The 25,298-nt window shown below is 53.1% G+C and overlaps 1 protein-coding gene across 3 annotated transcripts in view; it reads right to left on the reverse strand.

Annotated features, from left to right (window-relative positions):
* Positions 1-25,298, reverse strand: part of AP2A1 (adaptor related protein complex 2 subunit alpha 1) — a 37,236-nt gene that overhangs the window by 4,854 nt on the left and 7,084 nt on the right. For all 3 annotated transcript variants that reach the window (XM_059905103.1, XM_059905102.1, XM_059905101.1), the window contains exons 2-12: positions 18,359-18,427; positions 18,086-18,228; positions 17,636-17,829; positions 7,259-7,388; positions 6,626-6,727; positions 5,111-5,219; positions 1,911-2,061; positions 1,259-1,427; positions 969-1,106; positions 648-830; positions 106-203 (exon numbers count right to left, since the gene is read on the reverse strand). In XM_059905103.1, the coding sequence (XP_059761086.1) occupies positions 106-203; positions 648-830; positions 969-1,106; positions 1,259-1,427; positions 1,911-2,061; positions 5,111-5,219; positions 6,626-6,727; positions 7,259-7,388; positions 17,636-17,829; positions 18,086-18,228; positions 18,359-18,427 (1,486 nt within the window). The remainder of the gene's footprint in view (positions 1-105; positions 204-647; positions 831-968; positions 1,107-1,258; positions 1,428-1,910; positions 2,062-5,110; positions 5,220-6,625; positions 6,728-7,258; positions 7,389-17,635; positions 17,830-18,085; positions 18,229-18,358; positions 18,428-25,298) is intronic.

Consider the following 25,298-nt stretch of genomic DNA (forward strand, 5'->3'; position numbering starts at 1 on the left):
CTCCACCACCCTCTCCCAGAAGCCCCCACGAGAGGTGCCGCCTCCCTCAGAGGGACCTTTCCCGGGATCGCAGGCGGACCCCAGGGTGTGCGTTCACCCCCTCACCTGGAGCGAGGGTCCCCAGCAATCAGGTTCCCAAACTCCCCAAGGATGTAGCCGCCAACTTTCACCATGTTCTCATGGCAGGCGGGGGCCTGGAGTGCCTGGGGGGCGGGGACAGCGGTGAGTGGCACCATCCTGACTCAGGAGCGCTCAGCATGTGCCAGGCGCAGCGCTGAGCCCTCGACTCCTATTAACTGCAGAAGCCTCGTGACTCTGCTGTGCGTGGGTTTATAGATGGGGAAAGTGAGGCACAGAGCAGTTAAGTGACTGGCCGGAGCTCACACAGGGAGTAAAACGGGGCAGAATGGGCCCTCTTTGCTGGGGCAGAGGGAGTGAGGAACTGCCGGGACCTGGGGACGGGGGGCTACACGCTAGGCACCCCACGCCCTGCTGACCCTCATACATATGAGCCCGTGGAGGCCCCAGGAGGCCAAGGCCCCTCTGAGGAGGAGGAAGCAGCATGGAGGCCCGGGCCGTCTGGCCCACCGCCCCAGCTGTCCTTGCTCTGCCTTGCCCCTCTGTGGGGGTGAGACGGGGGCGCTGACCTCGAAGACGGTCTTGGCAGCGTAGCCCTGGACGTCGTCACGGTTGGTGACAATCTGTAGCACGCGGTACCACACCTCCTCGCTCACGTAGTCGCCCGCGATGCGGATGAGGTTGAGGATGGTGTCCACGTACCAGCTGTAATCCACGGCGTACTTCTCCGCCAGGATGGCCACCTTCAGGACCTGCCAGCCAGGAGGGAGGTCGGGCGTGCGAGTGTGCCCACGGCGGGGAGGCGGGGTGTGGACTCACCCCATCTGGGCTCAGCGCAGCCCGATCTGGAGACCCAGGAGTCTGGGCGTCCTGCCCCTGCCAGGACTCACGATCTCTTCGCGGATGGCGTAGTCGGCCGTCTCCAGGTACCGCAGCATCTCTGACACAATCTGCTTGGCGTTGCTCCGGTCGCACATGGCATAGAGGAGGTCGGCCGCCCGCTGTCGCACGCTGACGTCCCGCTCCGTCTGAGGGAGGAGAGCAGGCAGGGTGTGTTCTAGGCTCCCTCCTGGCATGGCCCGGCCACCCCAGGGCCTCTGACCCCCCGAGCCTCTCTGAGGGAGCAGAGGAGACACAGGCCAGGTCAGTGTGGCCGGGGGCAGGCTCCCAAAGGTCACACCTTGAGGGCGTTGATGACGGTGTCAATGTGGGTCTTGACCGCCTCGTGGGAGAACTCGGAGCTGGCCAGCGTGCACATGCTCTCCAGGGCCAGGTAGCGCAGGTTGGTCTCCCGGTGCTGCAGGAACTGGCCCAGCTGGTTACAGGCCCGGACCAGGAGGTTGGGCTCACTGCCGGCAAAAGAGGAAGAGACCGGGGTGGGGGCAGGGAAGACACCCAGATGACATGAGGAGATGGAGGACCGGGCCTCAGCTGATCCAGCTCACATCCGCCTCAGGATCCAGCTCTTAACTCCTGCCCTCTGTCCCAGTCATGACCACTCCCGGGGACCCAGACACCTGGGCATCCGGCCCAAATACAGATATTTGGGAATTCTGCCCCTCAAGAGGGGCCCAGTGCCAATCTGGCAGGGCAGCGTTTCACACTTCCATCATCCTCCTAGCTAGAAGTCACATTCCCAGGCCCCCTCCCCTAGGACCCAGGAACCCAGGCCCCCAGCCCCTCCTCCCTCAGACCCAGCATCCGGGCCCCAGGCCCCTCCTCCCTCAGGCCCAGGAGTCAGCCCCTGGCCCCCTCCTCTCTCAGACCCAGGAATCCAGGCCCTCAGCCCTCCTTTCCCAGGCCAGGCTCCCTGCCCCCCAGCAGGCAGGCACCTGTCATAGTGGATGATGAGACTGATGGTCTCGAAGAGGATGGCATTCTTGGCGTTGGAGTGCTGGACTTTCTTGGACTTGGGCGGCTCCTGGGCCTTGTTGAGCACGGTCTCCAGACACTCCACCAGCCGCCCCTTCACGGCCGCGTCCTCTGGGAAACCAGAGGGCACGCCCTGGGCTGAGCTCTCTGCCGGCCCGGCCCGCGTGCCAGGGGCAGGGGCCACGCCATGGCTCCCATCCTCCAGAGGAAGAGTGCGGGCTCTGCAGCTTCAGGCTGGGGCCTCTACTCCCCCAAGTCCTTCCTGGGTCCCCAGGTGACCAGGGGAGGCTGACAGAGGACATGACTCCAGACCTGAGCTCTCGTCCTGCTCTGTTCTAACTCCGCTGGTCCAGAGGCTCCACCCTTGGGAGCCCCTGTTTCCCCTTCCGCAGCACGCATGCACTTTAGGAGTCTCACAGAGCAAAGAAAGCTGTAGGAACCTTCCCCAGAGACACCCCCAAACCCGGCTCTTCCCAAGGAGGGGTCTGAGTGCCTGAGACAGGTGCCAGCTAGGAGCTCACACAAACCCCGGGAACTGCCATTCCCTCACCTGTGAGGCAACTCCAAGTGGACAGAACAACTGTCAAGTGTTCTGGCAAAGAATGTTGTACCCAAATCTATTGGGAAATTCACGAGATAGAGAACCAGCTAAAGGACACAGGCAGCGATCAGCCAAATCCAAAACATGGGACACACCGCAACCCAAAACTCTCCCGTTTCTTCAAAAACTGGGAGTGGGGGTGGGACTATTCCAGATGGAAAAAAAAAAATGACAAAGACGTAATCAGTTAATTTGTGGTCCTAGACTGTATTTTTTAAGCCATAAAAATATGCTATGGACAATTAGGGCAGTTTGCTGCCTGGGTAGCTGATGACCCCAAGGTTATTCTAAATCTTCTTAGGTGTGATAAGAGCATTGTGGTTTTGTAGTGTTCTTCATTGTAAGAAACGTTTGCGGAAATATCTTGGGGTGAGGGGGAGTGTTATGATGTCTGCCACTTTTTTTTTTTTAAATAAATTTATTTATTTTATGCATTTATTTTTGGCTGCGTTGGGTCTTTGTTGCTGCACGCGGGCTTTCTCTAGTTGCAGCAAGCGGGGGCTACTCTTCGTTGCAGTGACAGGCTTCTCATTGTGGTGGCTTCTCTTGTTGTGGAGCACGGGCTCTAGGTGCACGGGCTTCAGTAGTTGTGGCATGTGGGCTCAGTAGTGTGGCTCGCGGGCTCTAGAGCGCAGGCTCAGTAGTTGTGGCGCACGGGCTTAGTTGCTCCGCGGCCTGTGGGATCTTCCCAGACCAGGGCTCGAACCCGTGTCCCCTGCTTTGGCAGGAGGATTCTCAACCACTGCGCCACCAGGGACGTCCCTGCCACTTACTTTCAAGTAATTCAGCAACTGGGTGTCCGAGACAGTGAGGGAACAAGGGAGCAAATCCAGCAAAGTGGTAAAGCTCCGCTGAGTCTGGGTCGGGGGGCATCTGGGTGTGGTCATTTTACTGTTGTTCTCCCAAGTTATCCTTATGTCCAAAATTTTTCTTAACCAAAGGTTGCAGTGAAAGCCAGTGTCATGGAATGAAGGGGGAATTCTTCGAGATTAAAAGAGACTTATGGGACTTCCCTGGTGGCACAGTGGCTAGGACTCTGCGCTCCCAGTGCAGGGGGCCCGGGTTCGATCCCTGGTCAGGGAACTAGATCCCACACGCATGCCGCAACTAAGAGTTTGCATGCCACACCTAAGGAGCCCACTAGCTGCAACTAAGAAGCCCGCCTGCTGCAACTAGGGAGTCCACGTGCTGCCACTAAGGAGCCCGCCTGCTACAACTAAGACCTGGTGCAACTGAATAAAAAAAAACTTACTTGGAAATAAATTGGAGCAGCCCCTCCCTGCCCAGCACTGGGTGGGGGTGGGGTGGGGGAACGGCTGCAGTTCTCACAGGGCAGGGGATCAGAGTTGGTGAGGTGCTTGCCCAGGGCACACCCCAAAATTATGAGGCGGGGCTTCTAGATGCAAGAGGGCTTAGGTTCTAACTATGCCCTTCCTTACAGGATGAGAAAAGAGCCCCAGAGTGGGGACGAGGCTTCCCCAGGGCCTCATGACAAAATTCACCTCTGGCTTTCACCGGCTGGGAGGGGCCTTGGGTGTCACCTACATCATACACTCCATTACAGTGTGTGCGTGCGTGCACGTGCACACACACACACACACACACATACGCTCGCACCCAGCTGGCTGTGAAGATTTGGGGCTACACACCAGCTCCCTGGCCCCCAGCAGGTGCTTAGCACCCTGGCTGAATCGAAGGGCACTAGTTTATCAAGCGCCTACTGTGTGCTGAGCACCTCAGCACTGGGTCCCTCAAAACTGCTCTGTGAGGTCAGACAGCCGAGGATACAGAAGCTCAGGGGGAGCCACGGCCCACGTGGTAGAGGGAAAGGGTTTAGAGCATAGATTCGGGAGTCAGGCTCTGCTCTTCCTTTGCTGCCCTGGAAAGGCAATGTCTTCTCTCCAAGCCTCAGTTGCCCGGTGTGTCTATTTCAGGGACAGCTGCCCCTCGCCAGCTCTGCTGGGGGCACCTGGACACCCCGGTGCAGTACCAGCTCACTGCAGTACCCTCCGTCCACGCCGGTGGTCATGACCATGAGCAACGAGGGCAAGAAAACCCCTAGCAGAGCTATGCTAACTCCCACTGCATGGCCTGGAATCGCCCCTTGACCTGCTGGGTGACCTTGGGCAAGGCCCTCCCCTCTCCAAGCCCTGGTTTCCTCATCTGTAACAGATGAGATGACAGCCCCGACATTCCAGGGCTGGAGCATTCCAGGGCTGGAGCGTGAGTCTAGTTTTGCAGGGACCCAGGCCCACAGCAGGGGAGTCAACAAACAAGCGATCTGTCCCATTCTCTGTGCTGAGCCGGGAGGACGCCCTGCTCTCTGCTGCCCACCCTCCCCCAACCCATCTCCAACAGCCTCATACAGCATTCTCATCCCGGGGCCTCCCAGCGTGGGCCCTGGGCTCAGCGCTGCCCCCACTGCAGCCTCGGAACAGGGGCTAGAGGCACCGGCCCAGCCTCAGAGGACTCCTGACACAGACCCCCAGCACCCGGCCCCCCTGCCTAGCCATGGGGTCGGAGGCCCCCAGACCCCAGCCCCGGTGGGCTCGGCAGTACCTGGCGGCGGGTAGCACTGCAGCAGCCGCAGGAGCTTCACCGAGAGCCAGGGCGCCGGGACGAAGTAGTAGGTGTAGTCCTGGAGGTCGGTGGAGGCCGAGGAGACGATCTGGGGGCAGAGGAGGCAGGTGAGGCATGGGTGGGGGGACGGGGAGGGGTGGCTGTGACGTGACAGTTTTATGGCGCAGAAACCTGAGGCTCAGGGAGGGTGGTGAGGAAGCCTCGGGCACACAGCGAGTGACGGGCTGGATCTGGGACTGGTCGGTTTTTCCACGTAAAGCTGGCGTTGGGTGGGCAGGAACTCTCGGCCAACCCGATCCCCTTCTGTGAAGGCGACTCCAACTCTGCGCCTCACAATGCCCTGGGCTGCCTTCACTAGCACCTGGACCCCACGGCTCCCTGGAGAGTGCTTCCTTGTGGCCCTCCCCCAACACCCGAAGCTACCCAGGGGCAGGAACTGGGTCTGACCCATTCCTGGGTCCCCGGGCCTACTACGAGGTCAGACACGAGAAGGGATCAGGGAAGAGGTGGGGGAATTAGTAAAAGAGCAGGCAACTTTTTTTCCTCACGGCAAACTCCTACGCCACCTTGAAAACCCCTTCTCCAGGAAGCAAGCCCCATCCTGCTCTGAGCCACCTCCATGACAGCAGGTGCCCCGCCCCCGCTGTCACTGTCTGTGTCTCCCCCACCAAGCCTGGCCCATGAGAGAATTCGGATGCGTGGTGAATGAATGAAAATACGAATGAATAAGCTGGTGTGTTGTTCTCTTTGGTTGAGAACACAGGCCTCTCTTGACCTGCTCAGGAAACATTTATATTTATTCCAAGTCTCAACTCAGGCAAGGATCACCTCCACCAGGAAGCCTTCCCGGACTTCTAGGCTGGGTGAAGTGCCTCCTTTGGGGGGGCCTGCAATGTCCTTGCTACCTCCACGACTGCACACACTGCCCCTTTTATGATAATCTGTGCCTGAGTTGGCCCTGCTGTACATCCCTCCCCTCAACAGGACAGGGAGCTCCTTGAGGGCAGGCTCGGGTCTGACTCATCCGTGTCCCCAAGTGTCAGCCCGCACAGAGCTGGGCCCACAGGAGGCCTCAAGGCATGTTCCCAGGACAGGGGCGAAGGTGGTGAGAGGAGCAGAAAAGGAGGGAAGGAAAAGCAGGAGAAGCAGGAAGAAGAGAGGGGGGCGAGAGGGAGACAGACAGGAGAGCAACCTCACTTCCTGGGTGCTCATCGTGTGCCCGGCCCTGTGCTCTTTATACAGATTAATTCACAGCAGCTATGCTGTGAGGCAGGCACTGGAATAATCCCCTTTGAACACATGAGGCAAACGAGGCCCAGAGGGGTGAAGCCACTTGCCTAGGGCCACACAGCCAGGAAGTGACGGAGCTGGGATGAACCCAGCTCTGAGCCTGAGTCCTTAACCACTGAGCGAGATGGCCTCTCTGGGACAGTGAGGACCAGAGAGGTGCCCAGGGGACAGGGACACCGCAGCTGGCACTGATACCACACCCACCCGGCTCAGGCGAGACACGGCCAGGGAGATGCATGTCTTGAAGTCATCTGGGTTCTTCTTGCAGAGACAGGTGATGAGGCTGACAGCGGCTGTGACCACGCCCTGTAGGGGCAGACGAGTGGCAGGTTAGGGCCCTCGGGGGAGGGTCAGACTGGGGACAAGTGTCCAGGCTGTGGTTCTGAGAGTAGAGGCGCAGGAGCACTTGGGGCTGGGGTGGCCTGAGGGGTGCGCTTGGGTATGTACAGGTGTCCTGGTGGCTGTTTCACGGCTTGGGGACCCTGAGGGACTGGAGCACTGGGGGTAGCGACAGAGGTCAGTGTCTCTGTGCTGGTTGGGCAGGCGATGGGGGAATCTCTGGGTGTCGGAAACAGAGGCTGGGATTTTTCTGAGGGGCTGGGTGAGTGACGGGTGTTGGGGACACTGGACAGGATCCCCGGGCATCCAGGTGGGTGTCAGTGACAGAAGGGGGGGCCCTGGGCATTCAGGTAAGAATCAGGGCAGAGGAGGGGTCCCCAGGCATCCAGGTGGGAAGCAGGGCAGAGGTGGGGGGCCCCAGGCATCAGCTGGCTGCCAAGGGTGGTGGGTCTTGGGGGCAGTGGTCCAGGGTCCCTGGGCACCAGGCAGGGGTCTCACCATGTGCTGGTCGTTGAGCAGGTGCACCACGCGGGCCGTCCACTCGCCCATGGGCACCAGGTCGGGCGAGGCCTTGTAGAGCCGCAGCAGGCACAGGGCCGCACTCTGCTTCACGCTGTCCATGCTGTCCCTGCCGGGACACAATGTGGGGTGGGAGTGGGGGGTCAGCGTGACCACGGCCCTGCACACCTCCCCCCTCCTCTCTCGCTCCTCCCAGGAAGGGTGTCCAACAAGAGGCGGAAAAAGCCCGGCAGACCCAGGAACCCATCTGGCGCTGCCCTCACTGCCCATCGGGCCTCGGTTTCTTCATCTGCAAAATGGGTTGCCTCCCAGGAACCTCATGGGGTCATGGGCAGGGCCGAGCAAAATGTCAAGCGTGGCTCTGCACCTTCATTCAGTTACCGTTCACTTATCGAGCGCCTACTGGGAGCCAGGCACTGCTGTCGGCTCCGTGGACAGAGTGGTGGACAAACTGGTCCAAAGTGTGTCCTCACAGGGACTTCCCTGGTTGTCCAGTGGTTAAGAATCCGCCTTCCAATGCAGGGTATATGGGTTCGATCCCTGCTCGGGGAACTAAGATCCCACGCTGCAACTACTGAGCCCACGTGCTCTGGAACCCATGTGTCACAACTAGAGAGAAGCCCTTGCGCCGCAACGAAGAGTCCGCGCACTGCAACGAAAGATCCCGCATGTTGCAACTAAGACTTGATGCCGCCAAAATAAATAAATAAATAAATAAATAAATAAATAATCCACAGAGTATCAGATAAAGTTGTTCTTTCTTTAAAAAAAAACACAAAAACAGTGTGTCCTCACAGAGCTTACATTCTCACCAGGGCAGCCGGCATCCTACAACAGATACTGTCCAGGTTCAGTGCTACAGAGCAAACTAGGGCAGGCACTCTGGGTTTTTGTTTTTGTTTTTTTAACTTTTTATTTTAATTAATTAATTAATTTTTTTGGCTGCGTTGGGTCTTCGTTGCTGCGCGCAGGCTTTCTCTAGTTGCGGCGAGCGGGGGCTACTCTTTGTTGCGGTGCACAGGCTTCTCATTGCGGTGGCTTCTTTTCTTGAGGAGCACTGGCTCTAGGTGCGCGGGCTTCGGTAGTTGCAGCACATGGGCTCAGTAGTTGTGGCTCGAGGGCTCCAGAGCTCAGGCTCAGTAGTTGTGGCGCGCGGGCTTAGTTGCTCCGCGGCATGTGGGATCTTCCCGGACCAGAGCTCGAACCCGTGTCCCTTACATTGGCAGGCGGATTCTTAACCACTGCGCCACCAGGGAAGTCCCTGGGGATGCTATTTTGGATGAAGGTCTCACTATCAAGGCGCCAGGTTAACAGAAAACTGAGAGAAAAGACTAGAAATCTGCACAGAATGTTCCCAGCAGAGAGAAGGGGCCGTGGAGGCCTCGAGGCAGGCAGACCTGTGTGTGGAAGGAGCTTGGAGGAGTCTTGTGTGGCTGGAGACAGGACAGAGCGGGGGCTGAGGGCCAGACCGTGCGGGGCCTTGCAGGCCACGGCGAGGACTATGCTTTCACCCAGCGGGAGATGGAGCCGCTGCAGGTGACAAGCAGGGAAGCTATGATACTAAGGCGACAGCGGTAAAAGCTAACACCCAGGGCCCTTCCGATCTGCTCGGCCCCGGTACAGGCACTGGCTCATTCATTTTATCTCCACAACAAACTGAGAAAACAGGTACTACTATGGACCACTGTCCCCAGATCTGACTTATGTTTTTAAAAGGTCCCTCTGCTACTGTGTGGAGAAGAGACTGTGGGAGGCTGGGGCGGGGGCGGGAGGTAACAGCAGTAGTCCAGGCAGCAGATGACAGGAGATGACAGTGCTTCACACCCCGCTGCAGCCGTGCAGGTGAGAAGTGGCTCTGTTCTGACACATTTTTACTATGAGGTGGTGGGGACAGAAGAGGGGACAAGGTGACCCTCAAGTTTCTGACCTGAGGGACCTGGCAAGTGGTGAGACCATTTGTTGCGTGGGGACCTGGGGCAAGATGGCAGGTGGGGCGCCGAGTGGGACCCAAGTTTGATACCGAACAGATACGAAATTGACATGCTAACGAGACACCCAGTGGGGCCCTGGACCCACAGGGCTGCGTGGCCTCTGGCAAGTGCCCTTCCCTCTCTGAGCCTCCATAATGTCCTTCATAAAATGGGAACCCTACTCCCCTCTTCAGAGGAGAGGAAGCCTGTCAAACACTGTGGTGGGCTGAATAATGCCCCCCACCCCCGACACGTCCACATCCTAATGTCCAGACCCTGTGAATGTGTTCCCTTACATTCAAAGGGGACTTTGCAGATATGATGAAATCAGGGATCCTGAGATGATCCTGGATTACCCAGGTGAGCCCTAAATGTAATCACAAGGTCCGTAGAAGAGAGAAGGAGGAGGATCAGAGTCAGAGAGAGGCAAGGACAGATACAGAGATCAGAGAGAAGATGCTACCCTGCTGATTAAAGATGGAAGGGGCCATGAGCCACGGGATGCAGGCGGCCTCTAGAAGCTGGAAAAGACCTGGAAACAGATTCTCTCTGAGAGCCTCCAGAGGGCACCAGTCCTGCTGTCACCTTGATTTCAGCCCAGTGAGCCTCACTGTGGACTTCTGACCTCCAGAACTGTGGGAGAATCAATGTGTGTTTTAAGCCCCTAACTTGTGGTCGTGGGTTACAGTGGCCACAGGAGACTGAACAGGCACTGCGTTAGCACAGAGCCTGGCAGTCAGCAGTGTCCCATCCCAGAGCGCTGAGTTCATGGCCCGGTCAGTACCCAGGTCCCAGCATCACAAAGAGTGTGAAGCGTAACAGTGTTCTAGAAAGCACTCCCCGGTCTCTGGGGTCAGACACGCCTGCTTGTGGGGAGTGATTTGGGGATAAGGCATTGACCCTCTCTGACTGGCAATTTCCTCCTGGGGAAAATGAGGACCCCCACAGACTGGGGGATGAAGAAGTGAACCTCGGTATCGCGGCCTCAAGCACAGAATGGGTCCTAGGAGTTGTCTCGACCGCCCAGACTGGGCCTTACAGTGACGTTTTCCCAGAAAGGACCCAACAGAAGCACAGGGGAGGGTCCCAGGAAGGGTGGGTGAAACTGCAGGAGTCAAAGGCCAGGTGAAAAGATGTTTTACTGGACGTGCAGGAGAAACATGAATTGCATGGACATGGCAGCTCCGTTTTCTCCCGTCAGCTAGGCAGACTCGTGTGTGTCGGCCAGGCTGGGGAGACGGGAGCCCTCGGATGCCGTGGCCACGGGTAGACACGGGCACAGGCCGTCAGAAAAGGAGCTGGGCTGCCCCTGGTCAGGTAGCTTCTGTAAGGGATGCAGACCTAGACCAGCAATTCTGCTCCCAGACACCTGCCCTGGGGAAAGGCACACACACGTGCTCAAGGTCATGGCATAGGAAAGATCATATTAAAACCAGAAACCAGCAGAAGGTCTGCCCACAGCGGAGCTCCATGAATGGTGGTCTTTCCACCATCATCATCATAGCTCACACCCCATGAGGCTTGCCTCTGGCCCAGGCTCTAAGAGCTTCTACATATTAACACGTTTAATCCTCAGGACAGCCCTCTGAGGAGGTGGATTCTATTATCATCTCCGTGACAGGTAAGGAAACGTCCAGGAGAATCCCAAATAAAAGAATAAGAGTGGGGACTTCCCTGGTGGTCCAGTGGTTGAGAATCCGTCTTCCAATGCAGGGGACGCGGGTTCGATCCCTGGCCAGGGAACTAGGATCCTACATGCCGTGGGGCAACTGGGCCCACGCAGCAACTACTGAGCCCGTGCACCACAACTAGAGAGAAACCCGCGTGCTGCAACGAAAGACCCCGCGTGCCGCAACGATGATCCCGCGTGCTGCAACTAAGACCCAATGCAGCCAAATAAATTAAATAAATAAATAAATATTTAAAAAAAAAAAAGAATAAGAGCGATTGACCAACTTGGTTAAGTTACACAGAGATTGTGATACCTCGTAGGTAAAGTTGAAAGCTACATAATATAGGGGGGCGTGCCTGGGTGTAAAAGGACAAAACGTACATTGGAATAAGCACCACCAGACTCAGGGCACCGGGAGGAAGTCCAGATGGAGAGATGATATGAGGGACCCGAAGGGGAAATTCAACCGCAGCTGTTTTCTTTCTTTCTTTCTTTTTTTTTTTTTTTTGAAACAAGGCGTAATACATTATGACCCAGCAATTGCATGCCCAGGCAGCTCCGCAACAGAACCGAAAACAGAGTTCACACAAATGCGTGCATTATTCATCACAGCCGAAAGGTGGAATCTTGGTGACGAACGGAGAAATAAATTGTGGTCCATCCATACAGTGGAATGTTCTTATTGGCTCATAAAAAAGGAATGAAGCCCTGACACATACTACAACAGGGATGAACCTCAAAAACATTATGCCAGGAGAAAAGCCAGACACAAAGGCCGCATACTGTGTGATTCCATTTATCTGAAATGTCCAGAATAGGCAAATCTTTAGAGACAGAGAGCATATTAGAGATTGCCTGGGGCTGGGGAGAGAGGGTCTGGGGAATGACTGCTGATAGGCACAGGGCTTCTTTTTCGGGTGATGGAAATGTTCTGCAATTAGGTAGTGGGGATGCTTGAACAACACTGCGAATGGCCTAAAGACCACTGTCTTTACTGAACTGTACACTTCAAAGTGCTTAAAATGGTGAGCTTTATGTTATGTGAATTTTACCTCAAATTAAAAAAAAAAAAACTACCTAAAAAAACAGTAACCCAGAGTTCCCTGGTGGCCTAGTGGTTAGGATTCTGGGCTTTCACTGCCATGGCCCAGGTTCAGTCCCCGGCCAGGGAATATCCACAAGCCACGCGGTGCAGCCCAAACCAGAACAAAACAAAACAAAAAACCAAAAACATAAAAACAGCTCCTCTGTGCCCCAGTCACTGTCAAGGTCAAGTTTCCAGTGCTGAGAGCCCAGCCTATAGTCAGACAAGCCCAGCGTGGCCTGTGACTTTGGCAGGGCGGGGACCCTTGTGTGAAACGGGGACATCACCTGTGCTCATATATGTTTGTCACACTGGCTTCTTTCTCAGCTCTCAGAGGTGCCAAGTTCTCCCCAATCAGGGTGACTGGCCACCTGACTCACCCAAGCCAATGCCAGCTGCCTGTCCTGATCTTTTTTTTTTTTTTTTTAAAGAGATTGGAGTTTGTTTATTTATTTATTTATTTATTTATGGCTGTGTTGGGTCTTCGTTTCTGTGCGAGGGCTTTCTCTAGTTGCGGCAAGCGGGGGCCACTCTTCATCGCGGTGCGTGGGCCTCTCACTATCGCGGCCTCTCTTGTTGCAGAGCACAGGCTCCAGACGCGCAGGCTCAGTAATTATGGCGCACGGGCCTAGCTGCTCCGCGGCATGTGGGATCCTCCCAGACCAGGGCTCGAACCCGTGTCTCCTGCATTGGCAGGCAGACTCTCAACCACTGCGCCACCAGGGAAGCCCGCCTGTCCTGATCTTAAAGAAACTGTCAGCAGCATTCACCATGGCTGACCACTCCCTCCTCCGTGAAAGTTTCTTCTCCCAGCTCCGCGCCACAGCCCATTCTGCATTTTCCTCCCTCTCCCTGGTCAGACTTCCACACGCTGGATCACCCCAGCCCTCAGCCTTTGGTCTCTTCTCTTCTCTGGTCACATCCTGCCTGAGGGACCTCATCCGGCTGTGGCTTTAATTACCATCCACCCTGCGCTGTCCCATCTGGTGGCCTCCAGCGACACAAAGCTACCGAGCACTTGAATGGAGTGAGTCCAGACTGAGATGCCATGTGTATAAATTACACAGTGGTTTCAAAGACTTAACGCAAAAAATATTGGATAATGTGTATGTTGATCCAATGTCAAAATGATTCTGGATGGATCAGGTGAGATTAAAATATTAAAATTAGATGGGGAATTCCCCTGGCAGTCCAGTGGTTAGGACCCTGAGCTTCCACTGCAGGGGGCACAGGTTCGATGACTGGTGGGGAAACTAAGATCCCACGTGCTGCACGGTGCAACCAAAAATTAAAAAAAAAAAAAAAAGAAATTAGTTTTACTTTTTAAAAAAATTAATCAATTTATTTATTTTTGGCTGCACTGGGTCTTCATTGCTGCACGCGGGCTTTTCTCTGGTTGCGTTGAGCGGGGGCTACTCTTTGTTGCGGTGGGCGGGCTTCTCATTGCGGTGGCTTCTCTCGTTGCGGAGCACGGGCTCTAGGCGTGCAGGCTTCAGTAGTTGTGGCGCACAGGCTCAGTAGTTGTGGCTCACGGGCTCTAGAGCACGAGCTCAGTAGTTGTGGTGCACGGGGTTAGCTGCTCTGCAGCATGTGGGATCTTCCTGGACCAGGGCTCAAACCCGTGTCCCCTGCATTGGCAGGTGGATTCTTAACCACCGCACCACCAGGGAAGTCCCTACTTATTTGTTTTTACTTTGTCTACTAGGCATCTCAGATTCAACATGGCCAAACCCAACTCTGGATCCTCCCCCTCCTTCACTTGGTTCTCCCCCACTCCCTCCTTCATCATTCATCCACCTGTTCAACATCACTCCTCTCTCTCTCTTACACCATATACAATCAGTACTGTGGTCTTTCCTTCCAAAACATACAGCTCTAGTAACTATTTTCTGCAACAATCTTGGTCCCAGCCACCGTCAGCTCTGCCCAGGACGGCAAGAGACATCTCAATGGTCTCCCTGCTACCACGCTTGGCGCCCCCGACAATCTCTAGGCTACTTGAATCTAAGGATCATGTTCTTTCATTGGTTCTGATATATTCTTAGGAATAATCTGTTCAAACACTGCATCTGTTACGATTCTCCCTCTTCTCTCTTTCTAGAACTCTAAACAGTGTTGTTAGATTTTATCTCCCTTGACTCTTAACCTCTCTTTTAAATTTTTCCATCTCTTTGTTTCTCTGGGCTGCATTCTGATTAATTTCTCCAGTTCTTCTGCCTATTTACAATCCTTGCTTTGGTTCTGTCTACTCTGCTGCTAAACTAGACCACTTAATTTTTTTTTTTAATTTAAATGTTGTCCATTTCTTTTTAAACAATGCTTACACTTCATTCCATTTTTAAATTGTTCTCTTTTTTCTTGAAACATATTAAGCATACTCATCTTACATTCTGTATGAAAACTCCAATCCAATTGTTATTTTCCATTTTCTTTCTGCTGGTTCTCCCTCATGGTGCCTTGCGTCTTGTGTCTAGTGATTTTCGACCGTGAGCTACTCATGTAACTTGGAGCTTCATCTGTGGAAATCATTGAGGCCTATGATGAAAGTGGGTTTCTCCCAAAAAGACTTGTTTGCTTCTGTCAGGCACTGGGGTACTAGCAGCTTGTGTCACTTAAGCTAAAGTTTGGCTTAAGGTTCTACGGATGACCCAGAAAGGGGAAAATCGGACTGAACACCAGTGTGTGGGCTGTTCCATGCCAAAGTTCAAAAAGGATAATTTTGCTTATAGACCCTAAGGGGATTTATTTCTAGGTCACCCTCACTTTGAAGTGTGGCCTCTGGAGCCCCTGCTTGAACCAGCTTGTCTTCTGTTCCCAGAGGCTACAGGGCCCCAAAACCAATACCTAAGTTCATCCAGGTCAGCAAATGCCCTAAGCAAAATCCAGCTTAGGCACTCTGCTCATCTCCCTGGGTGTCAGGCTCCTCTTGGCTTGTGGCCTGTGTGCCTCCTTATTTTCTTGCTAGCTCATGAATACATTGAAAAATATTTCCTTTCCTCTTTTAACCCACATTGATAACTGGGTTTTGGGGAGACCCTCAGGCAGGAATCTAGCCCACAAGCTGCCAGAAATACAAGTCCTACTTTCTCCCACACCAGGTTGAGTGATCTTTTAAAAATACAGGGGCTTCATAAAGAAAGAAAGAAAGAAAGAAAAAATAAAGTAGCCGGAAAAAAAAAAAAAAAAATACAGGGGCTTCCCTGGTGGCACAGTGGTTAAGAACCCGCCTGCCAATGCAGGGGACACGGGTTAGAGCCCTGGTCCAGGAAGATCCCACATGCTGCAGAGCAACTATAAGCCCGTGCGCCACAACTACTGAGCCTGCACTTTAGAGTCCGCGAGCCACAACTACTGAGCCCACGTGCCTAGAGCCCATGCTCTGCAACAAGAGAAGCCACAACAATGAGAAGCCCGAGCCCTGCAATGAAGGGTAGTCCCTGCTCGCCGCAACTAGAGAAAGCCCATGTGCAGCAACAAAAACCCAACGCAGCCAAAAATAAAAAATAAATAAATAAATAGTAAATAAATAAATAAAATAAAATAAAATAAAATAACAAAGCCAAGCATGTCATTTACCTGCTCAAAACACACCTATTGCCTCCCAATTTCAATTAGAATAAATCCATACTCCCCCTATTCTCTCACTTGTTCACCACAGTCAAGCCAGAGACACTATCTCTTGGTTCCTTGAATGTACAAAGCTCACGCCTACCTCAGGGCCTTTGCACTTGCTGCTCCTTTTAGTTGGAGCACTACTCCAACCTTTTTTTTAAAAACATCTTTATTGGAGTATAATTGCTCTACATTGTTGTGTTAGTTGCTGCTGTATAACAAAGTGAACCAGATATACGTATACATATATCCCTATATCCCCTCCCTCTTGCGTCTCCCTCCCACCCTCCCTATCCCACCCTTCTAGGTGGTCACAAAGCACCGAGCTGATCTCCCTGTGCTATGCGGCTGCTTCCCACTAGCTATCTATTTTACATTTGGTAGTGTATATATGTCAATGTCACTCTCTCACTTCGTCCCAGCTTACCCTTCCCCCTCCCCGTGTCCTCAAGTCCATTCTCTGCGTCTGCGTCTTTATTCCTGTCCCGTCCCTAGGTTCTTCAGAACCATTTTTTTTTTTTAGATTCCATATATATGTGTTAGCATATGGTATTTGTTTTTCTCTTTCTGACTTACTTCACTCTGTAGGACAGACTCTAAGTCCATCCACCTCACTACAAATAACTCAGTTTCGTTTCTTTTTATGGCTGAGTAATATTCCATTCTATATATGTGCCACATGTTCTTTATCCATTCATCTGTCGATGGACACTTAGGTTGCTTCCATATCCTGGCTATTGTAAATAGTGCTGCAGTGAACATTGTGGTACATGACCCTTTTTGAATTATGGTTTTCTGGGCATAGGGTATATGCCCAGTAGTGGGATTGCTGGGTCATATGGTAGTTTTATTTTTAGTTTTTTAAGGAACCGCCATACTGTTCTCCATAGTGGCTGTATCAATTTACATTCCCACCAACAGTGCAAGAGGTTTCCCTTTTCTCCACACCCTCTTCAGCACTTATTGTTTGTAGATTTTTTGGTGATAGCCATTCTGACCGGTGTGAGGTGATACCTTCCAACATTTCTGAATGACTGTCTTCTCCTCATCATTCCAGTCTCAAATTACATGTCACCTTTCGCAGAGACCCTCCCTGATGAGTCTGACTTAAGTAGCCTTCCCCACCATCTCTGCTGCCCCCCACTGCCCTGTTTTGTTTTCTTCAGAGGAATTGTCACTATCCGAACTCAACTCACTTCTTTGCCTATGTGTTTGCTCTTTGGATTCCCCCCGAGATGTAAGCTCCCCGAGGATGGGCATGACTGTCTCCGCTGCTCCCTCCTGCCTTCCCACGCCCGGAACAGTGCCCGGCACATTGCAGGTGCTCAAGAAGTGTTTGCTGAACAACCTCCTGCTTCAGAAAGATCACACAGGCTGATCCACCACCCTTCACGCCTTTCCCTTTTCCACAGCCAACTCCTCCTCCTCACCCAGGTCTCAGCCTGATCCCACTTCCTCTGAGAAGCCCTCCCTGATCCCCCAGGCTAGGTCAGGCATGTCTACTACGTGCCCTATGGGCTTCTGCACTCCACAGCATGGTTCTGAGAGGAAATATATGTTTCATCCTGAAATTATTCAATCGATGCTTATCCCCCACGCTAGACCGTGAACGCTGGGAGGAGGAAGACCATGTCCATTTCTGGTCATGGCTACGTCCCCAGCAACCAGCATGGCGCCTCGCACATATATGCTCAACAGATGTTTGTTGAATGAATGAATGGAGAAGAGGCAGAAGTTCTGGAGGGCTGTCACCGACATAACTTAAGGTTATCACCTCTTCTTTACTAGATGTTAAAGGTCAATCAGATAGACATCCCACTGGCTTTGTTGGGAAGCTGCCTTACATGGTCGAGTCACTTTGGTGAGATGACGAGAGACAACCATGGGGCTGCCACTGGAATCACGGCGGTGCCAAGCCTGGCTGGGAGACCTTGGGCAGGTGACAGAGCCTCTCTGACCCTCAAACTGGGTTGGGTCTTGTCTACCCCATCCCCCCACCTGGGTCCCCAGTGCCTCACCCAGCCACCAAGATGCGAGGGATGTCAGCGGCAAAGGCCTCGCCCATCTCACGGCTGCCCACATTGGCGATGCAGTGCAGGGCCAGGCACATGAAGGTGGGGTTGCGGCTGGCCAGGTCGTTCTTGATGGCGTTGTTGATGAGCCGGATCAGCTCTGAGTTGGAGTTCACCAGCACCGAGATGAACAGGTAACCCTGGGTTGGGGAGGGAGGTGGGGGGCTTGGAGCCTTGTGGCTAACTGGCCCTAGACCCCAACCCTCAATCCTGGAGTCTGCACTTCCGGCCCCTCCTCCCTCAGACCCAGGAGTCCAGACCCCTGGCCCCTCCCCCCTCAGACCCAGGATCCAGACCCCCCGCCCCTCCCACCTCAGACCCAGGGGTCCAGGCCCCCAGCCCCTCCCCCCTCAGACCCAGGATCCAGACGCCCGGCCCCTCCCCCCTCAGACTCACTATCTGCTTCTCCGTGTACTTGTTGGAGCTCAGCAGGTTCACGGCCTCCATGTGCCCAAAGTCGATGTCATGGCCGAGCAGGAAAATGAAGAGCAGTTTACACACATACTTTTTCTTGCTGTAGCCGTCCAAGGCTTTGTCCCCTGGGGCCAGAGGAAGGAAGAAAGGGGAGGCAAAAATGAGGAAGGATCATACCTACAAGTCCCAGGTATACCAGCCCCAGCACACAGCCCGCTCCTCCCACAGACCCAGGAGCCTGGGCCCCCAGCATACCCTTGAACTTGGAGCGGATGTTGGCCAGTTCCTTGTTGATTCTCTTAATCTCCGCCTCCTTGCTCTTACCTGGAAGGGAGAAGGCAGGACAGGTCAGGAGGGTCCCAGAGAGTTGAGCTGCCTGCCCTCACTTTCCTGGGCAAGGTCCCTCCCGGCTGGAAGGGCAGAGTCTCCCCAGCCTGGGGCTCCAGGCCCAGGGGGCTGAGGCAAGGCCTGGGCCCTGTCTCTAGCTGGGAGCTTCCGGGAGGTGGGAACCTCGGCTCTTTGGTCCCCACCACCCAGAGGAGAAGCCCAGCACACACTGTGGGGTGCTCCCTGCCTCCCTCCCTCCTCCAGCCCACCCATGGCTCCGGTTACCACTGCACCAGCCCCCAGCTGAAATACGCCCCTGGCAGGAAATATGTAATGAATGAATGAATGAAGAGATCGGCTGCCTTCGAGCTGGCCCCCTGGACCCTCACCCTGACCACACCCCCAGAGCTCAGTGTCTCTTGAAAACTGCTCGGCCCGCACCTTCCCAATTCTAGCCAGTTGCCAGGCGTTGGGTCCTGAGCTCCCGGCTCCCCACCTCTGCCCCACCCCCACCCCATCCCTGCTCACAACCTGCAGTTCTCTCCATCCACCTGCCTCCAGCCTGGCCCATAGACCCACTTCCTCCCTCTCCCCTACACGTCTGTCTGTGACATCCCTGCACTTCTGACAAGATCCACCCAGGGAGGACTCGAGAGGTCCTTCCGGGGTCCCACAGGCCAGGTCCCACACTTCCTCTGTGCTCCCGGATGCCCAGGTGTCCCCATCAGAGCGAGATCCAACTAGATGGTGATCGGGTCTCGGCCGCCCTCACCACTGGCTATGTCCCTCCTCACGCCCCCCAGGTCGAGCCAGACTTCACCATCTCTCCCTTGACAGGCTCCACTGTTCACACAGCTCCTCCAAACAGAAACCTGGGTGTGCTCACCCCGTCACTCAAGCCGTCGCCATGTCCTCTTGGCTCGACCTTCAGAACATGTAACCACACACCTCCACCACGACCCCCTCATCCAGACCCCATGCCCGCCCACCCAGATCACTGTGGCAGCCTCCTTCCTGGCATCCCTGCTTCCCACTGGGGGGATTCCACCCCGTGGCTACCAAGCCCTCTGGCCCTGCCCTGGCCACCCCACCAGTGTCACCCCTCACCATCTTGCTGTGTGTCCCCACCTCGCAAGCCTCCGTCAGTTCCAGGGACAACTCACACTCCTTCCCACCTCCAGGGCCTTTGCACGTGCTGTGCCCTCCACCTGCCCATCTATCCAGTTATCTTCTCACCACTTGGGTCTCAGCTCTTGTCACCTCCTCCAAGAGGCCTTTCTTGGCCAGTTCTCTATTTATTTATTATTATTATTTTTTGGCCGTGCCGCACAGCTTGCGGGATCTTAGTTCCCCAACCAGATATCAAACCAGGGGCCCTGGCAGTGGAAGTGCGGAGTCCTAACCACTGGACTGCCAGGAAATTCCCTCTTGGCCAGTTCTTTAAAGTCAATGCCTTCTTCTTCTGTTTCCATCATTTAAAAAAAATGTCCTGGGACTTAACTGGTGGTCCAGCGGTTAAGACTCCGGGCTCCCAGGCTTCCCTGGTGGCACAGTGGTTAAGAATCCGCCTGCCAATGCAGGGGACATGGGTTCGATCCCTGGTCCAGGAAGATCCCACATGCTGCGGAGCAACTAAGCCCGTGTGCCGCAACTACTGAGCCTGTGCTCTAGAGACTGCGAGCCACAACTACTGAGCCCGAGTGCCTAGAGCCCGTGCTCCACAACAAGAGAGGCCACTGCCATGAGAAGCTCCCACTCACCGCAACTAGAGAAAGCCCACGCGCAGAAACGAAGACCACAATGCAGCCAAAAATAAAATAAATAAAATAAATTTCTAAAACATAAATTAAAACAGAAAAAGAAAAAAAAGACTCCGTGCTCCCAATGCAGGGCGCCCGGGTTTGATTCCTTGTAAGGGAACTAGACCCTGCATGCCACAACTAAAGACCCAGTGCAGCCAAATAAATAAATATTAAAGAAAAAAAAAGTCTTCCCTGGCTCATTTCATACCATGTAACTATTTTATTTATCTTTACTGTCAAACCTCGGCTCCCTCTTCAGATTATAAGCATCACAGGGGAGCTTGTAGAACGGTGCCCAGAATACAGCAGGTGCTTAACAAATGTCTGGTCACCTGAATGGTGGAGTCTGCTCTGACCCATGGCTGTGTCATCCACATGTGGCCAGGCAACTGGGAGGTTCAAATGAATGAATGAATGAAGGAGAAAGCGAGGGTATGTGCTCTCTTTCTCTTTAGAAATCCTGCCTCACCACCTACTCCCAACTTCCGGGGAAGCTCCCATAAGCCTCACTTCAGCTATCACCTCCTCCAGGAAGCCCCTTCTGATTAGCACCTCCTGATCAGTTCCAAATAGACGCTAGAGCTGCCGTGTCCTGGCAGCCATCAGCCAGGTGGTTCTCAAGCACCTAAAACGTGGCTGTTCCCAACTGAGATGGGCAGTAAGTGGCAAAGACACACAGGATTTAGAAGATTGTGTGTTGAAAAAAAAAAAAGAAATGTAGGGACTTCCCTGGTGGCACAGTGGTTAAGACTTTGTGCTCCCAATGCAGGGGGCCCGGGTTCAATCCCTGGTCAGGGAACTTGATCCCACATGCATGCCACAACTGTGGAGCCTGCCTGCTGCAAATAAGACCCAGCACAACCAAATTAATTAATTTTAAAAAAGAAATGTAAACTATCTCATTACAAAGTTAAAAATATAACTGTTTAAAAATTTTTTAATCAAAAAAATTTTTAAATATTGAATACATGTTGAAATGAGAATATTTAGTTGCCTGCATGCCACAACTAAAAAGATCCCATGTGCCACAACTAAGACTTGGGGCAGCCAAAATAAATAAAATAATAAATAAATAAATAAATAAATAAATATTAAAAACAGAATATTGGGGGTGTATCAGATTATACAAATATATTATTAAAATTAATTTGGTCCATTCCGTTCTACTTTCTACTAACAAAAAAGTGGTTCCTGAAGAAGTTAAAAACCACACTTGCGGCTTGCACTCTGGGTAGCGCTGCTCTTGGGCCTTTCCTGGGCTCCCACACTGCCCGGGTCACCTCTCTCAGTGCTGCTGTGCATGTCTGGGTCTCCTGCTGTCCCCAGACCACACCAGAGCCCCCTGAGGGTAGGGCCGGCGTCTGCCACTTTTCTGGGTAGTGACTCCACTTTCCACAGGCTTACTGAGTGCCTGAGCTCAGGAAAGGCATGAAAATGTGAAAAAAAAAAAAAAGGGTCTGAAGAGGTACAGAGTGACCCACTCCCAGGCCTCAGGGAGGGTGGGAGGTCTCTGGGACCCAGGCAATGAAGGGCCAGTACCTCAGTGATGAGGCTGAATTGGCCTCTGTGGCCCAGAGGCCATCTGATGCTTCATTTATTAATTACACGTTTCCTAAGCCCTGTGGGCCAGGCCTGAGTGGGGCGACGCTGGGCACCCAGGACCCACGCAGATCTGGCACTTTTGATCCTCCCCCAGGGACTCCTGGCTTGGTGGGGCACAGGCAGCGGGGCCCTGTCCCCACACCTGAGCGAGATGGGCGCGACTGGAGGTCACCCAGACACCCCCAGGGGCCTTGCTGGTGGCTGCCAAGAATAGGGGACATTTGAGGAGGACCGTGAAAGATGAGGAGGGTTCAGGAGCAGTTCACCAGCGAGAACTGAGCCAGAACTACGTCACACTGTTGAGGTGTGCCCACCGGAGGGTGGCCAGGGGGTCAGGACAGCGCCTCCCTCTGGGGGCAGGGCAGGGGCAGTGACCAGCATGGCAGCTCCGCAAAACTGGTGCGCATGTTCCGTTCTCCTCCTAACCTGAGGATGACCACACAATTGCTCTAATCAGTTGCCTTAAAGCTATTCTGTAGGGACGAGAAAAAAAAAAAACCAAACAGCTTTTATAAATGGACCATATAGCACACAGCGGCTGCCTAACTTTTACCACAGATAGACGGATATCTGAACGGCAATTAAATTACTGAGCCTAGAGCCCTCTCTGGCCTTCGTTTACCTCTATTAAAAGTTTCAAGAAGCAGGCAAAACTAACTGACGGTGTTGGATGACTGAGCAGTGGGGAGGGGGGTGCCAGGGAGCTAGGGATGTTGTTTCTGCCCCTGGGAGCCAGTTACGCAGCTGTGTTCAGTCGGGGAAAATTCATCAGATTTTGATGACGAATTCATCAAAATTCATCACTTCTGATCTGTGAGCTTTTTTTATAGATCTACTATATATGTATATGTGAATATACAAGTTAATACATTTTTATAGTGAAGTATATCAATGATGTAGAAGAGAATATAAAACAGATATGGGACTTCCCTGGTGGCGCAGTGGTTAAGAATCCGCCTGCCAATGCAGGGGACATGGGTTCGAGCCCTGGTCCGGGAAGATCCCACATGCCGCGGAGCAACTGGGCCCGTGCGCCACAACTACTGAGCCTGCACTCTAGAGCCCGCAAGCCACAACTACTGAGCGCTTGTGCCACAACTACTGAAGCCCACGTACCTAGAGCCCGTGCTCCAACAAGAGAAGCCACCGCAATGAGAAGCCCACGCACCACAACAAAGAGTAGCCCCCGCTCGCCGCAACTAGAGAAAGCCCGCGTGCAGCAGCGAAGACCCAACACAGCCAAAAATAAATAAATAAAATAAATAAATTTATTAAAAAAAATAGCTAGTCCTCTCTCTAAAAAAAAAAAAAAAAAAAAAAAAAAAAAAAAAAAAACAGATATGGACAACTTAAAGAATATGCAGGAATTCCCTGGCGGTTCAGTGGTTAGGACTCGGCACTTTGGCTCTGGTTCGATCCCTGGTGGCAGAACTAAGATCCTGCAAGCCGCGCGGTGTGGCCAACAAAAAAAGATTCAAAGATAAAATAAGCACATGACAGAGAATATGGAAAAGAAAAATAATGGCCATAGTTCATAAATTTTGGCTAATTGGAAGTGTTCTTCAATACACCTCTTTATAGCTAAATGATAACACGTATGTAATTTTTTTTTAGAATAAAGTCCTGGAAATAAAGTTCTTAGAGCAACGAGTATGCCCATTTTCAAATTTTTCTGATATATGAAGGCAAATGGCTCTCCCATAATGAACCAGTTTATATCCCACCATCACGGTATGAGAATCTGTTTCCTAATAAAAGAATTTATGATAGTCGGCTGAGTGAATTATCCAGTAATTTATTTAATTATTATGCTATAGTTGGACGTTTCGCTCACTTAATAAAAAAACATTATTAGTGCCTGCTATGTGTAAAAATTAAAAATAAATTTTTAGGGCTTCCCTGGTGGTGCAGTGGTTAAGAATCCGCCTGCCAGTGCAGGGGACACAGGGTTCGAGTCCTGGTCTGGGAAGATCCCACATGCTGTGAAGCAATGAAGCCTGCACACCACAACTACTGAGCTTGCGCTCTAGAGCCCGTGAGCCACAACTACTTAAGCCCGCGCACCTAAAGCCCGTGCTCCGCAACAAGAGAAGCCACCGCAAGGAGAAGCCCGCGCACCGCAAACGAGAGTAGCCCCTGCTCGCCACAACTAGAGAAAGGCCGCGCGCAGCAACGAAGACCCAACGCAGCCATAAATAAATAAATAAATAAATAAATAAATAAATAAATAAATAAATAAATAAATAAATAAATTTAAAGTAAGGAATATTCAAAGAATATATGCTTGTGTGTGTATATGTTTTTTCCTTAGTCTTTAAATTGTCCACGTCTATTTGATATTGTCTTCTGTACCACCAATATACTTTGCTACAAAAAAGAATTCACAGAAAGAACAAAGCATCAGGTCTCCAAACGAGAATGCTCTATGGCCCTAGAGGAAGTGCATCCCAGCAGAGCACATAACCTCTGCAAATATCTAGAGCCTGGGTGCCCAGAGACAGCACCTGGGTGCTGCTGGGGGTAACGCATGGGAGAAAGGGGCTGAAGGCAGCTGTGACAGAACTGGGCTCATGGAAGAAACTTTCCATCACTCGGCCAGCCTGCGACAGGGGGACGAGCTCCCCGTCACAGGAGGCATGCAAGCATTTCAGGGTGTTTTAAAGAGATTCCTTTATCTTCAAACATTCCCTGGGCCAAGCTCAGGGATGAGTCACACCTGCTCTGCCCTGGGGGTGCTCCTTGATTGGAGGAGAGGCTGACAGGGACAATGGGGAAAACTTTCACAGAGGCAAACACAGTGGGGGCTGGGAGGCTGGAATCAGATGCGGGGAGGAAGGCTTCCTGGTACCCAATTCCTGGGACTTTTTTTTTTTTTTTTTGGCCAGCTCCTGGGACTTGTTTTGTTTTTTTTTTCCTTTTTGGCCACGCTGCAGCACGTGGGATCTTAGTTCCGCAGCAGCGATCGAACCCATGCCCTCTACAGTGGAAGCATGGAGCCCTAACCACTGGACCGCCAGGGAATTCCCCGCTCCTGGGATTTCAGGCTCAAAAGACGAGGCTGAAATGGACCAAGCAGAAATAAGGGGAGGTGTGCTCTGGGCATGAGGACCAGCTTGTGCAAAGGCCTGGGGGCTAGCACAGCAGGCGGGGACAGACCGAGCAACCTCCTGGCTTTTCTGAGGGTGCCGGCGAGCCACGGGAGGGCAGGGGGCCCCATTCTGCCTGCAGCTGTTGCTGTGAGGGCCGTGCAGGTGGAAAAGAGGCCACCCCCTTGCTACAGGCCAGGGCAGGTTACTGCTGACCGCTCCAGAGGGACCTTGGGGCTTCTGGGTAGGGGAGATAAGCCTTCCCTAAGCATTTAACCCGGGGCATCGGGGTGGGGCTGTCACTGCCACAAAAGGCAACCTAACAAACCTGGACTACCATGAAGGGACTGACATGCTTTTATGGCGGTAACCCAGGCA

The sequence above is a fragment of the Balaenoptera ricei genome, chromosome 19 (assembly GCF_028023285.1).
Source record: "Balaenoptera ricei isolate mBalRic1 chromosome 19, mBalRic1.hap2, whole genome shotgun sequence".
NCBI classification, from domain to species: Eukaryota; Metazoa; Chordata; class Mammalia; order Artiodactyla; family Balaenopteridae; genus Balaenoptera; species Balaenoptera ricei.